At 34.9% G+C, this 18296-nt stretch overlaps 1 protein-coding gene and 1 long non-coding RNA gene across 3 annotated transcripts in view; one reads left to right on the forward strand and one right to left on the reverse strand.

Moving 5' to 3' along the window:
* The first annotated feature begins 533 nt into the window (after positions 1-533).
* On the forward strand, positions 534-1546 carry LOC139902130 (uncharacterized). The gene is made up of 2 exons (XM_071884783.1): positions 534-824; positions 941-1546. The coding sequence occupies exons 1-2, from the start codon at positions 534-536 to the stop codon at positions 1544-1546; spliced, it is 897 nt and encodes a 298-aa protein (XP_071740884.1).
* A 6257-nt stretch (positions 1547-7803) lies between these two features.
* Positions 7804-18296, reverse strand: part of LOC139898699 (uncharacterized) — a 39591-nt gene continuing 29098 nt past the window's right edge. Inside the window, exons 2-7 of one of the 2 annotated variants that reach the window (XR_011777103.1) lie at positions 10188-10297; positions 9311-9427; positions 8944-9200; positions 8765-8819; positions 8477-8608; positions 7805-8110 (exon numbers count right to left, since the gene is read on the reverse strand). This is a non-coding gene — a long non-coding RNA (uncharacterized lncRNA). Of the gene's footprint in view, positions 8111-8476; positions 8609-8764; positions 8820-8943; positions 9428-10187; positions 10298-18296 lie in introns of both variants that reach the window. The other variant, XR_011777102.1, reaches the window with a different exon arrangement.

Below are 18296 nucleotides of genomic sequence, written 5' to 3' on the forward strand. Positions count from 1 at the left end.
GAAATATAAAAATGAAACAGGAAAGGGGGATCATGCTGACGATCCAGAAAAAGCTAATGAAGATTTCATGAGTCCCCTTCAATCCAAAGATAATAACTACTCGTCTATTCTTCTTAGCGAAATAGATGCGGCTGCTAAAGCAGGTACAAAAGTGGGCTTTGATGAAGCTAAATTCAGAGAGCTTTGCACCATGCTGATCAATCAAATTGGAGTGATAACTGTTGATCAATGAGGCTCATTTCGTTAAATTTGAGGGGTTGTAAGAAGAGGAGTAAAAGGGTGTGGGTTAAGAATATATGTTTCGCAAATAATATTTACTTTTTGGGGATTCAAGAATCGAAGATGCCGAGACTTGAGTTATTTAGGATTAAAACGATGTGGGGTAATTTTTCTTTTGACTACGCATGTAGCCTTTCTAGAGGCTTCTCAGGTGGTATCATCTCTATTTGGGACCCGAACTATTTTGTGAAGGACCGTATTTGGTACGAGGGGAGAATTTCGTTATTGTTAAAGGTAAATGGATTTCATCAGACATGGATTACTATGTGATTAACGTTTATAGCCCTCAAGCATCACATTTGAAGATGGTTTTATGGAATAAGCTTAGGTCGTTTATCTCAAATCATGATGGGGCTTTTGTGTTGTTTGGCGACTTTAACGTCGTCAAAGAGGCTAGTGAACGTTTTGGTTCCATCTTTAATGAATCTGAGGCTAATGACTTTAACACGTTCATTGGCGATGTTGGCTTGGTGGATTTACAACTAGGTGACGGTCGGTTTACTTGGGTGAACAAGTTCGCAACGAAGATGAGTCGGCTTGACAGGGTGCTAGTTTCGTCTGATGTTTTGAACTCGTTTTCAGAATTACATCTGACGAATCTTCCAAGAGGTTTATCGGATCATCTCCCTCTTTTTTGTCATAATTCTAAGAATGATTTTAGTCCCATTTCGTTCAAGTTTTTCATTCATGGTTCGATGCTCCTGGATTCGATACTATGGTTCGCAATACTGTCTTGAATGAATTTGATAATAACAACTCTTATCACTTGTCGATGAAAACGGTTAAACTAAAGAAAAAAGATTGGGTGAACATCAAGAGGTGTCAAGAGGTATCCAGGAAGCAGGAGGTGCTAAATAGAATAAATGAGGTTGAAACTAACATCGAAAATGGAGTGTCCAACGATGAAGAAAAAACCGAAAGGTGTAATTTGGTTAATGAGCTGTCTAGTTTACAAAGGATAGAAGTTTCCGACATCATGCAAAAATCTCAGGTTAAATGGGATGTTGAAGGTGACGAAAATTCTAGCTTTTTTCATAATTTACTGAAACGGAGGAGAAGTGTGCAAATGGTGAAGGGGATTTCGTTAAATGATGAATGGATTATGGACCCGTCGGCTATTAAACATGCTTTTTTGAATTCTATTCAACTAAGTTTGATAAGGTTAATGCATCAGTTATTGGCCAGTCGCCTTATTCCAGAAGGTTTCCTTCAAGCAGGTGATAATATGTTGCTGGAAAGAAATGTGACAGAAGATGAAGAAATGTGACAGAATATTTTAACGCTATTTGGGATTGTGGTAGTAACAAGTCTCCTGGTCCGGACGGCTTTTCTTTTGCATTTATTAAGAGATATTGGGATGTTTTAAGAGGTATCTTGGTGGACACGGTGATCAAAGCATTCTCGGATCGTAGGATGCCGAGAGGAGCTGGTTCGGCATTTATCTCTTTAATCCATAAGATTACTAATCCTACGAGTATTAAAGATTTTCGTCTGATTTCCCTCATTGGAGTGGTTTATAAAATCATCACTAAAATTCTTGCTAACCGACTGGCCAAAATGATTGATAAAATTATGTGTAAAGAGCAGTCGGCGTATATTAGTGGTAGACACATACTCGACGGACCTTTGATTCTTAACGAAACTTTCGAGTAGTATAAGTAGAATAAAAAGAAGTTAATGATTTTGAAGGTAGACTTTGAGAAGGCTTATGATACGGTTAATTGGGATTTTTTGGATTACATGTTGGGATTGCTAGGTTTTGGAGATATTTGGAGATCGTGGGTTAGGATGTGTCTTCATTCTGCCAGAACTTCGATTCTCGTTAACGGAAGCCCCACTAACGAGTTCATAGTGAAGAGAGGGCTTTGACAAGGCGATCATGTAAGTCCCTTTTTATTTCTCATTGTTATGGAAGGTCTTCACTTATGCATGAAACAAAGGATTGATTCGGGTGACATTCGGTGTGCTAGTGTGGGTAACGATTCGTATCATATTTCTCATCTTTTTTATGTTGATGATGCGATATTAGTTGCTAATTGGTGTAGGGAAAGTCTCGATGGATTGCTGCAGGTGCTCGACTTTTTTCATAGTTGCTCGGGTCTGAAAATTAATTATGATAAATCTCAGCTATACGGTATTGGGGTAGGTGATTCGGTCATCGTAGATTATGCAGCGCAAGTCGGTTGTATTAAAGGGAATTTCCCTTTCACTTATCTTGGTGTCCTGATGGGCTCTAATATGCGGTTAATCAATAATTGGAAGAGTCCTATTGATCGATTCAATAAAAGATTGTCGGGTTGGAAAGGTAATTTGTTATCTATCGGTAGCCGGTTAACTCTAATCAAGTCCATTCTTGGCAGTTTAGCCATCTATTATTTTTCACTTTATAAATGTCCAGAAACCGTTATTAATGAGCTTGAAGCGATTCAAGCTAAATTTTTTGGGGGTTGTTCGAACGGGATTAATAAAATGCATTGGGTTCGTTGGGATCAAGTATTCAACACGTTTGATAATGGGGGCCTTCAAATCGGTAGCCTTCGATCGTTTAATCATGCACTTTTTGTGAAATGGATTTGGAGATTTGTTCATAATCCAAATAATTTGTGGGTAAAAATAATTAAGGCAATTCATGGGCAACAAGCTGGTACAGATGGTTCCACTGTTAGGGGTGCAAGTACATGGTGCCAATTGTGAGGTTGTTTGCCAAGTTAAAAAGTGATGGTTTGTTACCCGGGAACGTGTTGCGGGTAAAGGTTGGCAATGGCTTGTCGACAAGATTTTGGCTAGACAATTGGAGAGGTGTCGGAACTTTAAAGTCTAGATATGCTAGGCTGTGTCATTTGGATATAAATGAGGGTTGTTACATTGCGGATCGATTAGGGTCAGACGGGTGGAAGTGGGAATGGTCTAGTAGAAATATTTGTCCCTGCAACCTTGCTGTGCTTCGTGATCTTGAGAATGATCTTGGAAATATTCGCTTAACAGCGATCGGGGACTCTTGGGAGTGGGGCACTAGTGAAGATGGTACATTTTCTGTCAGCTCAACTAGAGCCATGCTAGACGATGGTTATTTGCACAGTTGCGGTACTAAAACAAGATGGATTAACCTAATTCCTCGTAAAGTAAATGTTTTGCTTTGGAGAATCTCTTTAGATCGTCTTCCAACAAGACTAAATTTTTCAAGATGATGTGTGGAGATTGAGGCCATTGGGTGCGTGTTGTGCGATCACTGGATTGAATCCACGGATCATGTCTTTTTCGATTGTGTTTTTGCGCGGAGTATATGGAGAAGTATCAAAGCTTGGGTAGACGTTCAGTGGCTGGAGGTCAGCAACTGGTCCGATTGGTTAGAGTCGTTCGAGAGTTGGCATGCATCGTCCATTTCGAAGATTAAGTTATATGTGATAGTCGCGACTGCGTTATGGCATATATGAAGGTTTAGAAACGGAGTCATTTTCGACTCTCATGAGTTGAAGAAGGAACTTGTTTTTGATTCTATTCGTAATTTTGCTTTTAATTGGTATTGTAATCGTAATAGAAGTAACGTGAGTTGGAACGATTGGCGCATTAAGCCACTGTAAGTTTGTTGGTCCCTTTTTCGTGGCGTTTTAGCAGTTGTAATCTTGTTCGTTTGTGGCCTTTCCTAAACTGCTTGCTAGGGGGTTTTGTTTATAAAATTTTAGTTGTTCAAAAAAAAATTTAGGAAAGTTTTTATTTTGTAGACAATCATAATTTATTAAACATTGAAATTTGATTTTCCGAATGTAATAAATTTAGGGGCTGTTTTGTGATTGGAAGATTTTCATTAGGGGTATTTCAAAACTGTTCACGGGAAATAAATAAGAATCGGGACGGCCAAATTTATGCGATTCGACAATTACTCGATTAGGGTTTATTATCTGGAAGTTTTCGTCGGTTTCATTCCCAATTCAAAACCATGGCTGAGGTATCGCTTTCTTCTTTCTTTTTTATGCTTTCTATCGATAGATCTATGTTATTAGTTCAATTACAAGCATGCAATGCTCGTGAGAAACAGGCATGCCATGCACTTAATTGAGCTATAAACAAACTCAAGTATCTGTTTAACTCTGTTATAACAGAACGCTAGCTTCGATTTTATGTCTTTTAGTTTGTTAGTATTAGAATATAAGTAGAAATCCATTGTACGAGTATTAGCTAGCTATTGATTACGAATTATCAATATTATCTAATAGATTCCATGTTTTCTAACGACAATATATGAAGGTAGAGATTTTTTTACGAACAACGTTGAAGACACTATACACTCTTCGTTGTACAAGCAAAGAAATTTGTTCGCTAACATATAGCTCGTATTTTTGGGACCTATACAAGCAAAGAAACGCCGTTGTGTCTGGTTTTCTCATACAAAGCCGCAATACAAGCCCTGAATTTGCACCATCACGTGACTCAAAAACTCTCGATTTTAATTTTCTGCCACGTTACGCTCGCATGTTGGCATCTTCAGAGCAAGGAATTGTTGTCTTCGAGAGGTGGAGTACGGATTACTACGTTTGTAAACCTTCTACTAAACAGGTCTTGCAATTACCGAATCCGAGAACCATTTCACCATATTCTGATAAATTAGTTGCTATCATCTTGATGGGTTCTAATCCATTGCATTACAAGATCATCGGATTTTCTGAACATATAGATTATAGCAGGTATGTATATAGTATTGTTTTATATATTGATAATGATTTGATTAAAGTAACTAAAATTTGCGAAGCTTTATTAATTTATTTAATCATTTATTGTATGTTTACATCATAACTTTAATATATATTTTTATATAATGATTTGTTGATTTCTCAAATTAAGAAGGGTTAAAATTAGGATATAGTACTAATTAATCGCGTTCTTTTTGGATTTTTTATAGTTGTGAAATCTTCGATTCAATGAAGTGGAAATGGAGAGTAATGAAACCTATACGATTACCATATGGTAAAACTGATTTTACTCAACAACCTATAACCGTAGGTAACTCATTTTACGTGAAGTATAACAATGAAGTCTTGAAGATTGATGCTAATTTGGAGACATGGACATGTTTTCCGTTACCTACCGCAACCAATGATAATCAACATACCACATTAAAGAAACTGGTGAAGTACGAAGATAAATTGGGGTTTGCTTACAGGTCGCCAAATGGTTCATTGGAGATTTGGGTTCGTCGGATTATTGATGAATCATGGGAGAAAATGTATGTTTTAACGGGAATTTTTTTTTAACTAGTAATAATTGGGGACATGTTTACAGAACTAGAAATTTTGAAATGATTTTTACAAATCTAGTAAAACCGGTGTTTGAAACACCGGGTTGCAACTTTTCACCCCAAACCGGTGTTTCAAATGCCAGTTTGGGTACTTTTTGTCATTTGGTCAAACATCCAACGACACGGGTGGAAACGGGTGGCATAAAAGCATCTGATCGTGGGACAATCCGGAAAAAGTGCACCCAAACCGGCGTTTGAAACACCGGTTTGGGGTGAAAAGTTGCAACCCGGTGTTTCAAACACCGGTTTTACTAGATTTGTAAAAATTCTTTCTCAGGTTACTAGTTCTGTAAACATGTCCCCAATTATTACTAGTTAAAAAAAAATTCGTTTTAACGGATAGTGAAGATATCAAATGCTTTTATGATTCGGACACTCGTGTCATCATGGATATTAATAGAATTATATTCTCTAAGTTTAAAAGAGACAATAATAATAATATCCATGAGGTCGGATTAATGAGTGTACATCAAAATTATCCCCAATTGCTCTTCCTACGTTCGGATTTTGAGACAGTTGATTTAAAGGGCAAGAAGTTGGGGCGCATGTTCAAAACGCTTTCAATAGGTTATGAATTTATGAAGAAGAGATTTAGAGCTCGTATGAAGACTTTTTTTGGTTCATATTTGAACACAAACAAGTATGGTGAATTGTCGTGCTTCGTCGCGGGCATAAACTACTACGTATAAAAATTTTAATTTAATTTTAGCAAGTAGAGTAAAGTCTCTGAAAAATTATACTCATGAAAAATTAGTCTCTGCATTGATGTTTAAGAAGTGAATTGAGTTGTTTTGAGGAATATTATGAAATTTAAATAGTGATGTTTAATCTTAACATATAAGGTATGCAAATTTGTCATTCAAATATTTATACTTATATATTCTAATATCTGTGATTATATAGCTAGAGATGCGAAACGGGCTTGTTGGGTAATGTGTTGAATTGGGTCAAGACAGCTAAACGTTTAATTATGGATCAAAATTATTCAGATTGACCTGGTTTGACTTTGTCCACCGGTTTTTTTTTTTTTTTTTTTTTTTTTTTTTTTTTTTTTTTTTTTTTTTTTTTTGTTCTTTATAAATATATTAACTAACAATTAATGTTAGTCGAATATTCTGAGATTTTGCAAATGAGAATAATCTAGTCGATTTAACATTTTATTTTAGGCGATCTTGTTTAACTATCTTGCTCCCGCTTGGTGAAGAGGGCTAGATATGATATTATGTGTGTATGTGTATGTGCAATGGCGGATCTTTGAGAGGGCATGAGTGGGCCATGGCCCTCCTAAAACAAACAGTTAGTACTAATCTTCTGTATAAAATGGTGTATATGATTCAATAAAAAAAAATGAAGTTTAATGATGAAGAACTTGTGAAAATGGTGAATGTTTAATGGAGAAGGGAACATTTGATGTTTATTTTTTTAAATATTTTTTTTTTGTTTTTTAAGATTTGCGAACCATGTTTGCAGAGAAGATGTGGCCTGAAGGTAACATTGAAGACTTTGTTTTTTTATTATCTGCTAAATATAATTGAAAACCCTTAATTATTGTAATTTTAATTTATATATAAATAATAATGTTATTATTATTATTATTATTATTATTATTATTATTATTATTATTATTATTATTATTATTATTATTATTATTATTATTATTATTATTATTATTATTATTATTATTATTATTATTGTTACTATTACTACATTACAATACAATTACAATTACAATTACAATTATTATTATATACTAGTTTATAATTTGCGATTTCGCGAGATTTTGAAATAAGATAATACATTTAAATGAATTGTATTCGAATGAAAAATCAATGTTAAATCAAAACTCTAAACCATAAACCCGCATTGGAAAGTTTAGACAAATTCACATATGTAAATTCACATATGTGGTGTATAAGTTGGGTAATAGTGACCGATTAACTAAATTTGTCAAGTTATGTACATCAGTTTCCAACGGCAATAAGTGTACATGCAGCAATTAGGCACTTGTTAAAGAACCAACAATGGTCATGAAGCCAAGTTCTACCATATCTCTGTTTCCATACACATACAGCTGATATTCTTTCAACCCATCTAGAGGTCTTCCAATTGCTACAGTTTCGTACGGTTTACACAAGTTGGTGAAGGCTACTTGGTATATAAGATTGGCTAAACATGGTAATTGACAATTACATAACAGTGAATATACTCCGTATGAACGTAACATCAACTTAGTAGCTTCTAACATATTCAAAGAAAAGGACCTTTGTTACCTTAAGACAAATTATATCCATCAGTACCATGTCATAATATAAGAACTATTTGTCAACCATTTACCAAGTGTATCAAGTATCAACCCAGTTACTATATCAGTAGAAAATTTGCGATAAGCAACCAAATTACATATTAAAAGCAACTACAAACTTCATACTAGGTATGTCGAAACACCCTTTTAATATCAAGTAAAGTCGTCCTTTGTTGTCCGTGAAGATTGGCTCAGTTCCCAAGGCATCACGCCTTTCTTCATATGCAAGCAAGCAACTGAAAAAAAGCAACTGTTGACAACTTGGTACAAGTAAAAAGTCCATGTAGAGCAAACTTTAAATAGTACTTCGTGTGTGTGTGTGTGTGTGTATATATATATGTATATAAAACAAATTATATGGGTGAAGCCGTGAAAGTTTGATAAAAGCTTAATATTTACAACATGATGTCAAAAGTTGTAATTTGGTATTTGAAAGGGTCAACCAAGAGGAACTATGGAAAGACTGAAGTATAGACTTGACTAAATGAGTTTAAATATAAAGACAATTAGTAAATGAACAGTAAATACGGATGTGTTCTATTGACATATAGTATAATTATCAAATGTTTTATCAAAAAATCACATAAGAAAAAAACACCCACCTGCAGAGACCATTGATATACATGCAAGCATTTTAGCACATGCTTCAGCTACTTAATTGTAAAAGGAACAACATGATTTGGTATTATTGCTTTAGGAACATCTTCTTGCATTTTATGCTTCAAAGTTTTCTCCTACAAACTCACAAGAAGAAATCTTAAATGATAATTGATCTAAAGAAATTTGAGTAATTGATCTAAAAAAAAAAAAAAAAAAAAAAAAAAAAAAAAAAAAAAAAAAAAAAAAAATTGAGAATTAATATCTTCTAAACAAACAACCACACATAATACCTTATCTTCTGAAGCACAAAGTTTATCCCTTGCTTTATTTATATATTCAGCAAACCTGGCATTTTGATCATCCATCCAGTTTTTTACTTTTATGTAACATTACCCAAGTAATAAATAAATAAATCATACTGAATTAACTATCAATCTTTATATTCCTTAATTTTGTACAACAATCTTACTCGGTTCCAAGAAAGGAAAGTTAAGAATAGAAGTTTTCATTGATGAGTTTTAGCCATCATACATCCCAACTATAGTATCTATCTATAAGATCTCTTTGCGTTGGCCGGGATTTAGAGATGCATCTATTTAATGCTTTCAACCATGACTCATTTCCATGTAAGATATGTCTGGTAGTAAATAACTCTTTTCATGATCATAGCATTATATTCCTTGCTGCTTATTCTAGAATCTTTTGTCAGCAAGTTCAGATTGACAGCTTCAAAGGATGTGCAAATAATTTAAGTGAATTAGTAACTCTATGTTCAAAGTAATCACAAACTTGATGTTGGCAAAGAATATTGACAGCACAGTTATAATAGAACGAACCGCGAATAAAGGTGACCGAGTGAACTTTTCATACTCAAAAGTTTGAATTTCTTATTTGGTTAATCTTTCATTATCTCCACAAGCTTTGCAGTGCGATGACCTTCCTCATATATTCACCTACCAATTAAATATGCTCTCATCAGTTATATAAGGTAAACAAATGGAATTAACATATCTCATTTTATCTTTACCTAATCAACTTAGACAACTTTGTTCAACAAATAATCATACAAGCAGTAAGAATGAACATGAAAAAGCCCTAAACTAACATCACATCGTCTTCACCATTAAATTCTTTTAAAAAAATCATTGGATTTATCTCCTAGTTAGCATTTCTGTAGCCTGTGGTCCCACGATTCCAAGGTCACAACTCACAACTGACCCATACAAACATTTTCTTTATAGAATGCTGCAAATGTCAATCCCGGTCAGTCAAAGATAAATTTGTCAGTTCCATTTTCAGCAAGTTCCATATGCAAAGTGCAATTGTATCAGTCGGAGAATATGACGAAATTGTCAACCTATAAACATTAGTGTGTATCTTGTTCTAATTGTATGCGAACGTTTTCAAGAGAAGATTGACAATTTGAACTTTTGAAGCCAAAATATAACATAACAAAAGCTTCCAAAATTCATTTAACAATATTATAGGGTTACATTGCATTTCAACTGGTTGAAGTCACATTAAATACAACTTTGCTGTACAATGGAACTGACAAATTACAACAGTCTTGCTCTAAATATGTACAACACTAAATTATCATATAGGTAAATTGTACAGTTAATTTTACATTATCTTATCATATATGTACCATAAACTACCCTTTATAGCATACAATTAGAGCACAACAAATGAGAGTATCATAAAGTAGCATACCGAAGTAAGCAAATGGTACTCAAGCAATTATAAAAACACCCACAGTGTTGTAGCTCCACCAAGTACACTGACTGATATCTTCTTGATCATCCATACAAACACATCAGTGGCTGCATAAAAGACGATAACGAATACTTTTCAAGTAACTTTGAACTATAATATTAAATTGAGTGGGATTAAGCTTGACTAATTCATTTTATGCAGACTGTGTGAGTTTAAAACACTTTGAAACATTATTATACCATTATAATAATATAATGTAACATCTGATCTGAAATATTTGTTAAAATACAATGCAAATTTAGAATAATATGGAATTAGTAAATGTATATGGGTAAAATAACTAGATATTAATATGTATAAGAAAATACCTAGATATTAGAATATGAGAGAAAAATCTAGAAATTGAAATGTAAAAGAAAAATCTAGATATTTGTAGGTTGTAGAAATATCTAGATATTTATATATCCATGGAAATATCTAGGTTCTAGAATGTTCCATGGAGTAGTATAAATATGGGAGGAGATTTCATTTGTGTTGTGTGAAGTTGTGAGAGTTGTGAAGAAGTAAGAAAAGAGTGAGTTAGAGAAAGAACGCTTACAAGTAGCGAGTAGAAAGAAAGTGTGGTGAGTGAGTAATATTGTAATTACATTTTGTATTAATAAAGGTGTTCTTTGTTAAGTTTCCCGATTAAGCCTTAGTTTGTGTTTAAGTTCTTAGTGCACTTGTGTTATTTTTATTATATGGTCGGCTCTGCCGCCTAAGTGATATATGGTCGGTTATAACGCCTGAACGATATATGGTCGACACTGTCGCCTAAGTATTATTGTGCACTAAGGATTTATAAAATTAAAGGCTAATCAACGTCAAAGTGTTGGTGTAGTGAGTCTAGTATAGTCTAGATCCTCTATAGTGGGTGTGTTGGGCTCGTCAAAGCTTCCAACAATTGGTATCAGAGCGGGTCTTTCGGGACCATTTCTAGTGGAGGAAATCGGTAAACGTTGAACGTTTACATCGACTTGTTTTCACCAAGGCTCTAAGGGAGATTCTGTCGGAGCACAGTTAGGAACTGTGAAAGCTCATCGGTCAGGGACCAAGCTTATTGGACGTTGGACGTCATGATGGCAGATCTTGCTAGTACGAGCAGTGGAATCAAGAGTCTCAATAACCACAACTATGGTTATTGGCGAACTTGTATAGAATCTTACCTACAAGGACAGGATTTATGGGAAATAGTTGCTGGTAGTGACACAATGCCTCCACCGAAAGAAAATGCCGAAGCCTCGAGAAAATGGAACATTAAGGCCGGAAAGGCTTTATTTATACTGAAGACTACAATCGAGGAGGATCTATTGGAGCACATCCGTGACGAGAAAACACCGAAGGCAGCTTGGGAAACTTTTGACAAGTTATTTTCAAAGAAGAATGAAGCACGCCTCCAGCTCTTGGAAAATGAGCTCGCAGGTATCTCACAAGGAAGTTTGTCTATTTCCCAGTATTTCACCAAGGTGAAATCTATTTGCCGTGTGATATCTCAGCTTGCTCCTGAAGAGAAAGTGAGTGATGCAAGGATAAAGAGAATTATGATCCATGGCTTAAGATCCGAGTATAATGGATTTATAGCCGCTGTGAGAGGATGGCCTACTCAACCATCATTAATAGAGCTGGAGAATCTATTGGCTAATCAAGAGGCATTAGCCAAGCAGATGAATGAAGTAACCATAAAAGACGGAGAAGATGCACTTTTCACCAATAAGAAGAAAGCAACATCTCAAAGACAAGAGGCGATGAAAGAAAGTAAGACATATGGGTGGAAGGGTCACCCAAAATCAAAAGGCAACGCTTCAGGGGGAGCTCAACAAGGAAGAAGAGATCATCGCCAACAATACGGGGAAAATGATAAGAGAAAGAATGGTGAATGCTTCAATTGTGGCAAGAAGGGTCATTTTGCTCGAGAATGTAGATTCCCCAGAAGGCGAACTTTCGAAGGAAATGTGGCCGCCGCAAGAGATGAGAAGAAAGAGGTCACATTCGAAGCAACCATTAATGAGGAAACATGGGATGCAGAAGCTGGACTCTCTGTTGAAGCTGACATAGATGATCAAGCTCTTACAACAACTTTAAAGTCAAAAATAAACTACAAAGATGATTGGATCATCGATTCTGGGTGCTCAAATCATATGACCAACGATGGGACGAAGCTGCAAGAAATGGAGGATTACAAAGGAAAGAGAGTCGTGTTGACAGCCAACAATTCAAGGTTGTCTATTTCTCACATTGGAAAGACAATAATTCCAAGTGAAGGCGACTCTCATAAGCTCCAACTCGAGAAGGTGTATCTTGTCCCTGGCCTAAAGAAGAATTTACTGTCAGTACCACAATTAACAGCAGAAGGGAACTATGTGCTCTTTGGACCAGAAGATGTGTCCGTATTCAAGAGAGTGAAGGTGGTTGGCAATCCAATTATGCAAGGAAGAAGAATAGAGTCGGTCTATGTACTATCTGCTGAAACAGCATATGTGGATAAGACTCGAAAAAATGAGACGGCTGATCTTTGGCATGAACGTCTTGGGCATGTGGGCTACAACAAGTTAAAGGAGATGATGGTAAAACACATAGTAAATGGGCTTCCTCAAATTAATATCCGAACAGATACAATATGTGCTGGATGTCAATTTGGCAAAGCTCATCAATTGCCATTCAAGGAGTCAGCGCATCAGTCCAAGACACCACTAGAGCTAATACACTCAGATGTCTTCGGACCAGTGAAACAAACATCACTTGGAGGTATGAAATATATGGTGACATTCATTGATGACTTCTCAAGATATGTGTGGGTTTACTTCATGAAGGAGAAGTCAGAGACTTTTCTGAAGTTTAAAGAGTTCAAGAACAAGGTAGAAAGTGAGCTCAATACTAAGATTCGATGCTTACGCACAGATAATGGAGGAGAATATTTATCAACCGAGTTCAATATCTATCTTGAGAAGCACAAGATCAGAAGGCAATTAACTTGCCCTAATACTCCACAACAGAATGGAGTGGCAGAACGTAAGAATCGTCATCTTGCTGAAACCTGTCGAAGTATGCTTCATGGTAAGAATGTACCAGGAAGATTTTGGGCCGAATGTATGAGGACGGCTTCATACGTGATTAACAGACTCCCACAAACAAAGTTGGGATATATTTCACCATATGAAAGATTATGGAAGATCAAGCCAACCGTCAACCATCTCAAGGTTTTTGGATGTGTATGCTACGTCTTCGTACCAGATCATCTACGAAGCAAATTTGATAAGAAGGCAATCCGATGCATTTTTGTCGGTTATGATGAATCAAGAAAAGGATGGAGATGTTGTGATCCAAATACTGGAAAGTGTCATACTTCAAGAAATGTGGTATTTGATGAAGCTTCTTCATGGTGGTCACCTCAAAAGATAGAGCTTCCAGAATCTCATGGATTAGAAGAAGTTCCAGAAGAGAAAGAAGAACATAAAGAGCACATATCGGATCCAATTAAAGAAGGAGATGGATCGTACTCTAAGGAAACGAGTCCATGGAAAACTGGGGTACATCAATCTACATCCGAAGAGGTTCGTCCAAGCCAAATGGATGCCGAGGAGCATGTGCAAGAATTACGGAGATCAACAAGGCCGAGGCAACCTAATCCGAGGTATGCCAATGCTGCTCATGTGGATGAATCAATACCTATTGAGCCTTCCTCTTATGAAGAAGCAGCACAAAGTCAAGAATGGCAGAAAGCGATGGAAGAAGAAATTAATGCACTAAAAGAAAACAAGACATGGAGTTTAGTTCCAAAGCCAAAAGATGTAAAACCAATATCTTGTAAATGGGTTTACAAGGTGAAGACTCGATCAGATGGCTCCATTGAAAGGTATAAAGCTCGACTTGTTGCTAGAGGTTTTTCTCAATAATATGGGCTGGATTATGAAGAAACGTTTAGTCCAGTGGCGAAGATCACAACAATTCGAGCTCTACTAGCTTTAGCTGCTAGCAAATCTTGGAAGTTATGGCAGATGGATGTCAAGAACGCTTTCTTACATGGAGAACTTGACAAAGACATTTATATGGAGCAACCAAGAGGCTTTGAGAACAAGATCCATCCTGAGCATGTCTGCAAATTAAAGAAAGCACTATACGGCTTGAAGCAGGCTCCAAGAGCTTGGTACGGGAAGATTGGCGAGTTCTTAGTACAAAGTGGTTTCACAGTTGCTCCTTCAGATTCTAGTTTATTTGTGAAACAAGATCAAGGAAAACTAGCCATAGTGCTAGTAAATGTGGATGACTTAATCATCACGGGAGATCACTATGAGGAGATCCAAAGAACAAGGGAGAATCTGTCTTTCAGTTTTCATATGAAGGAGCTTGGAGAACTCAAACATTTTCTTGGACTCGAAATAGAGCAGAAAAGAGAAGGATTATTTCTGGGACAACAGAAATATGCGCGAGATCTTTTACAAAAGTACGGAATGCTTAATTGCAAACCTATCTCAACTCCGATGGATCCGAATACAAAACTACGAGCAGATGAAGGAAAATGTCTTCAAGATGTTACCATGTATCGAAAGATGGTCGGAAGTCTTATTTATCTCACAATAAGCCGGCCAGATATATCTTATGCAGTTGGAGTGGTTAGTCGATACATGAGCAATCCGAAGAAGCCTCACCTTGATGTTGTACGATGCATCTTAATGAAATGTCCCGTTCTTATTGATTAAAAACGTTCCATATTAATTGATTTCGTTGCGAGGTTTTGACCTCTATATGAGACGTTTTTCAAAGACTGCATTCATTTTAAAACAAACCATAACCTTTATTTCATCAATAAAGGTTTAAAAAGCTTTACGTAGATTATCAAATAATGATAATCTAAAATATCCTGTTTACACACGACCATTACATAATGGTTTACAATACAAATATGTTACAACAAAATAAGTTTCTTGAATGCAGTTTTTACACAATATCATACAAGCATGGACTCCAAATCTCGTCCTTATTTAAGTATGCGACAGCGGAAGCTCTTAATAATCACCTGAGAATAAACATGCTTAAAACGTCAACAAAAATGTTGGTGAGTTATAGGTTTAACCTATATATATCAAATCATAATAATAGACCACAAGATTTCATATTTCAATACACATCCCATACATAGAGATAAAAATCATTCATATGTTGAACACCTGGTAACCGACATTAACAAGATGCATATATAAGAATATCCCCATAATTTTGGACACCCTTCGGATATGATATAAATTTCGAAGTACTAAAACATCAGGTACCTTGGATGTGGCTTGTTGGGCCCGATAGATCTATCTTTAGGATTCGCGTCAATTAGGGTGTCTGTTCCCTAATTCTTAGATTACCAGACTTAATAAAAAGGGGCATATTCGATTTCGATAATTCAACCATAGAATGTAGTTTCACGTAATTGTGTCTATTTTGTAAATCATTTATAAAACCTGCATGTATTCTCATCCCAAAAATATTAGATTTTAAAAGTGGGACTATAACTCACTTTCACAGATTTTTACTTCGTCGGGAAGTAAGACTTGGCCACTGTTGATTCACGAACCTATAACAATATATACATATATATTAAAGTATGTTCAAAATATATTTACAACACTTTTAATATATTTTGATGTTTTAAGTTTATTAAGTCAGCTGTCCTCGTTAGTAACCTATAACTAGTTGTCCACAGTTAGATGTACAGAAACAAATCGATAAATTTTATCTTGAATCAATCCACGACCCAGTGTATACGTATCTCAGTATTGATCATAACTCAAACTATATATATTTTGGAATCAACCTCAACCCTGTATAGCTAACTCCAACATTCACATATAGAGTGTCTATGGTTGTTCCGAAATATATATAGATGTGTCGACATGATAGGTCGAAACATTGTATACGTGTCTATGGTATCTCAAGATTACATAATATACAATACAAGTTGATTAAGTTATGGTTGGAATAGATTTGTTACCAATTTTCACGTAGCTAAAATGAGAAAAATTATCCAATCTTGTTTTACCCATAACTTCTTCATTTTAAATCCGTTTTGAGTGAATCAAATTGCTATGGTTTCATATTGAACTCTATTTTATGAATATAAACAGAAAAGTATAGGTTTATAGTCGAAAAAATAAGTTACAAGTCATTTTTATAAAGGTAGTCATTTCAGTCGAAAGAACGACGTCTAGATGACCATTTTAGAAAACATACTTCCACTTTGAGTTTAACCATAATTTTTGGATATAGTTTCATGTTCATAATAAAAATCATTTTCTCAGAATTACAACTTTTAAATCAAAGTTTATCATGGTTTTTAATTAACTAACCCAAAACAGCCCGCGGTGTTACTACGACAGCGTAAATCCGGTTTTACGGTGTTTTTCGTGTTTCCAGGTTTTAAATCATTAAGTTAGCATATCATATAGATATAGAACATGTGTTTAGTTAATTTTAAAAGTCAAGTTAGAAGGATTAACTTTTGTTTGCGAACAAGTTTAGAATTAACTAAACTATGTTCTAGTGATTACGAGTTTAAACCTTCGAATAAGATAGTTTTATATATATGAATCGAATGATGTTATGAACATCATTACTACCTTAAGTTCCTTGGATAAACCTACTGGAAAAGAGAAAAATGGATCTAGCTTCAACGGATCCTTGGATGGCTCGAAGTTCTTGAAGCAGAATCATGACACGAAAACAAGTTCAAGTAAGATCATCACTTGAAATAAGATTGTTATAGTTATAGAAATTGAACCAAAGTTTGAATATGATTATTACCTTGTATTAGAATGATAACCTACTGTAAGAAACAAAGATTTCTTGAGGTTGGATGATCACCTTACAAGATTGGAAGTGAGCTAGCAAACTTGAAAGTATTCTTGATTTTATGTAACTAGAACTTGTAGAATATATGAAGAACACTTAGAACATGAAGATAGAACTTGAGAGAGATCAATTAGATGAAGAAAATTGAAGAATGAAAGTGTTTGTAGGTGTTTTTGGTCATTGGTGTATGGATTAGATATAAAGGATATGTAATTTTGTTTTCATGTAAATAAGTCATGAATGAGTATGAATGATTACTCATATTTTTGTAATTTTATGAGATATTTCATGCTAGTTGCCAAATGATGGTTCCTACATGTGTTAGGTGACTCACATGGGCTGCTAAGAGCTGATCATTGGAGTGTATATACCAATAGTACATACATCTAAAAGCTGTGTATTGTACGAGTACGAATACGGGTGCATACGAGTAGAATTGTTGATGAAGCTGAACGAGGATGTAATTGTAAGCATTTTTGTTAAGTAGAAGTATTTTGATAAGTGTATTGAAGTCTTTCAAAAGTGTATAAATACATATTAAAACACTACATGTATATACATTTTAACTGAGTCGTTAAGTCATCGTTAGTCGTTACATGTAAGTGTTGTTTTGAAACCTTTAGGTTAACGATCTTGTTAAATGTTGTTAACCCAATGTTTATAATATCAAATGAGATTTTAAATTATTATATTATCATGATATTATCATGTATGAATATCTCTTAATATGATATATATACATTAAATGTCTTTACAACGATAATCGTTACATATATGTCTCGTTTAAAAATCATTAAGTTAGTAGTCTTGTTTTTATATATGTAGTTCATTGTTAATATACTTAATGATATGTTTACTTATCATAGTATCATGTTAACTATATATATATCCATATATATGTCATCATATAGTTTTTACAAGTTTTAACGTTCGTGAATCACCGGTCAACTTGGGTGGTCAATTGTCTATATGAAACATATTTTAATTAATCAAGTCTTAACAAGTTTGATTGCTTAACATGTTGGAAACATTTAATCATGTAAATATCAATCTCAATTAATATATATAAACATGGAAAAGTTCGGGTCACTACAGTACCTACCCGTTAAATAAATTTCGTCCCGAAATTTTAAGCTGTTGAAGGTGTTGACGAATCTTCTGGAAATAGATGCGGGTATTTCTTCTTCATCTGATCTTCACGCTCCCAGGTGAACTCGGGTCCTCTACGAGCAT

This window comes from Rutidosis leptorrhynchoides, chromosome 3 (assembly GCF_046630445.1).
Source record: "Rutidosis leptorrhynchoides isolate AG116_Rl617_1_P2 chromosome 3, CSIRO_AGI_Rlap_v1, whole genome shotgun sequence".
NCBI lineage: Eukaryota > Viridiplantae > Streptophyta > Magnoliopsida > Asterales > Asteraceae > Rutidosis > Rutidosis leptorrhynchoides.

What these genes read in the sequence shown, in the direction of transcription:
- LOC139902130 (XM_071884783.1), top strand. Translation starts at nt 534, where the DNA reads ATGGATTACTATGTGATTAACGTTTATAGCCCTCAAGCATCACATTTG. An exon ending in AGATGAGTCGGCTTGACAGG is followed by an intron (nt 825 to 940) that starts GTGCTAGTTTCG and finishes GAATGATTTTAG; the next exon opens with TCCCATTTCGTTCAAGTTTT.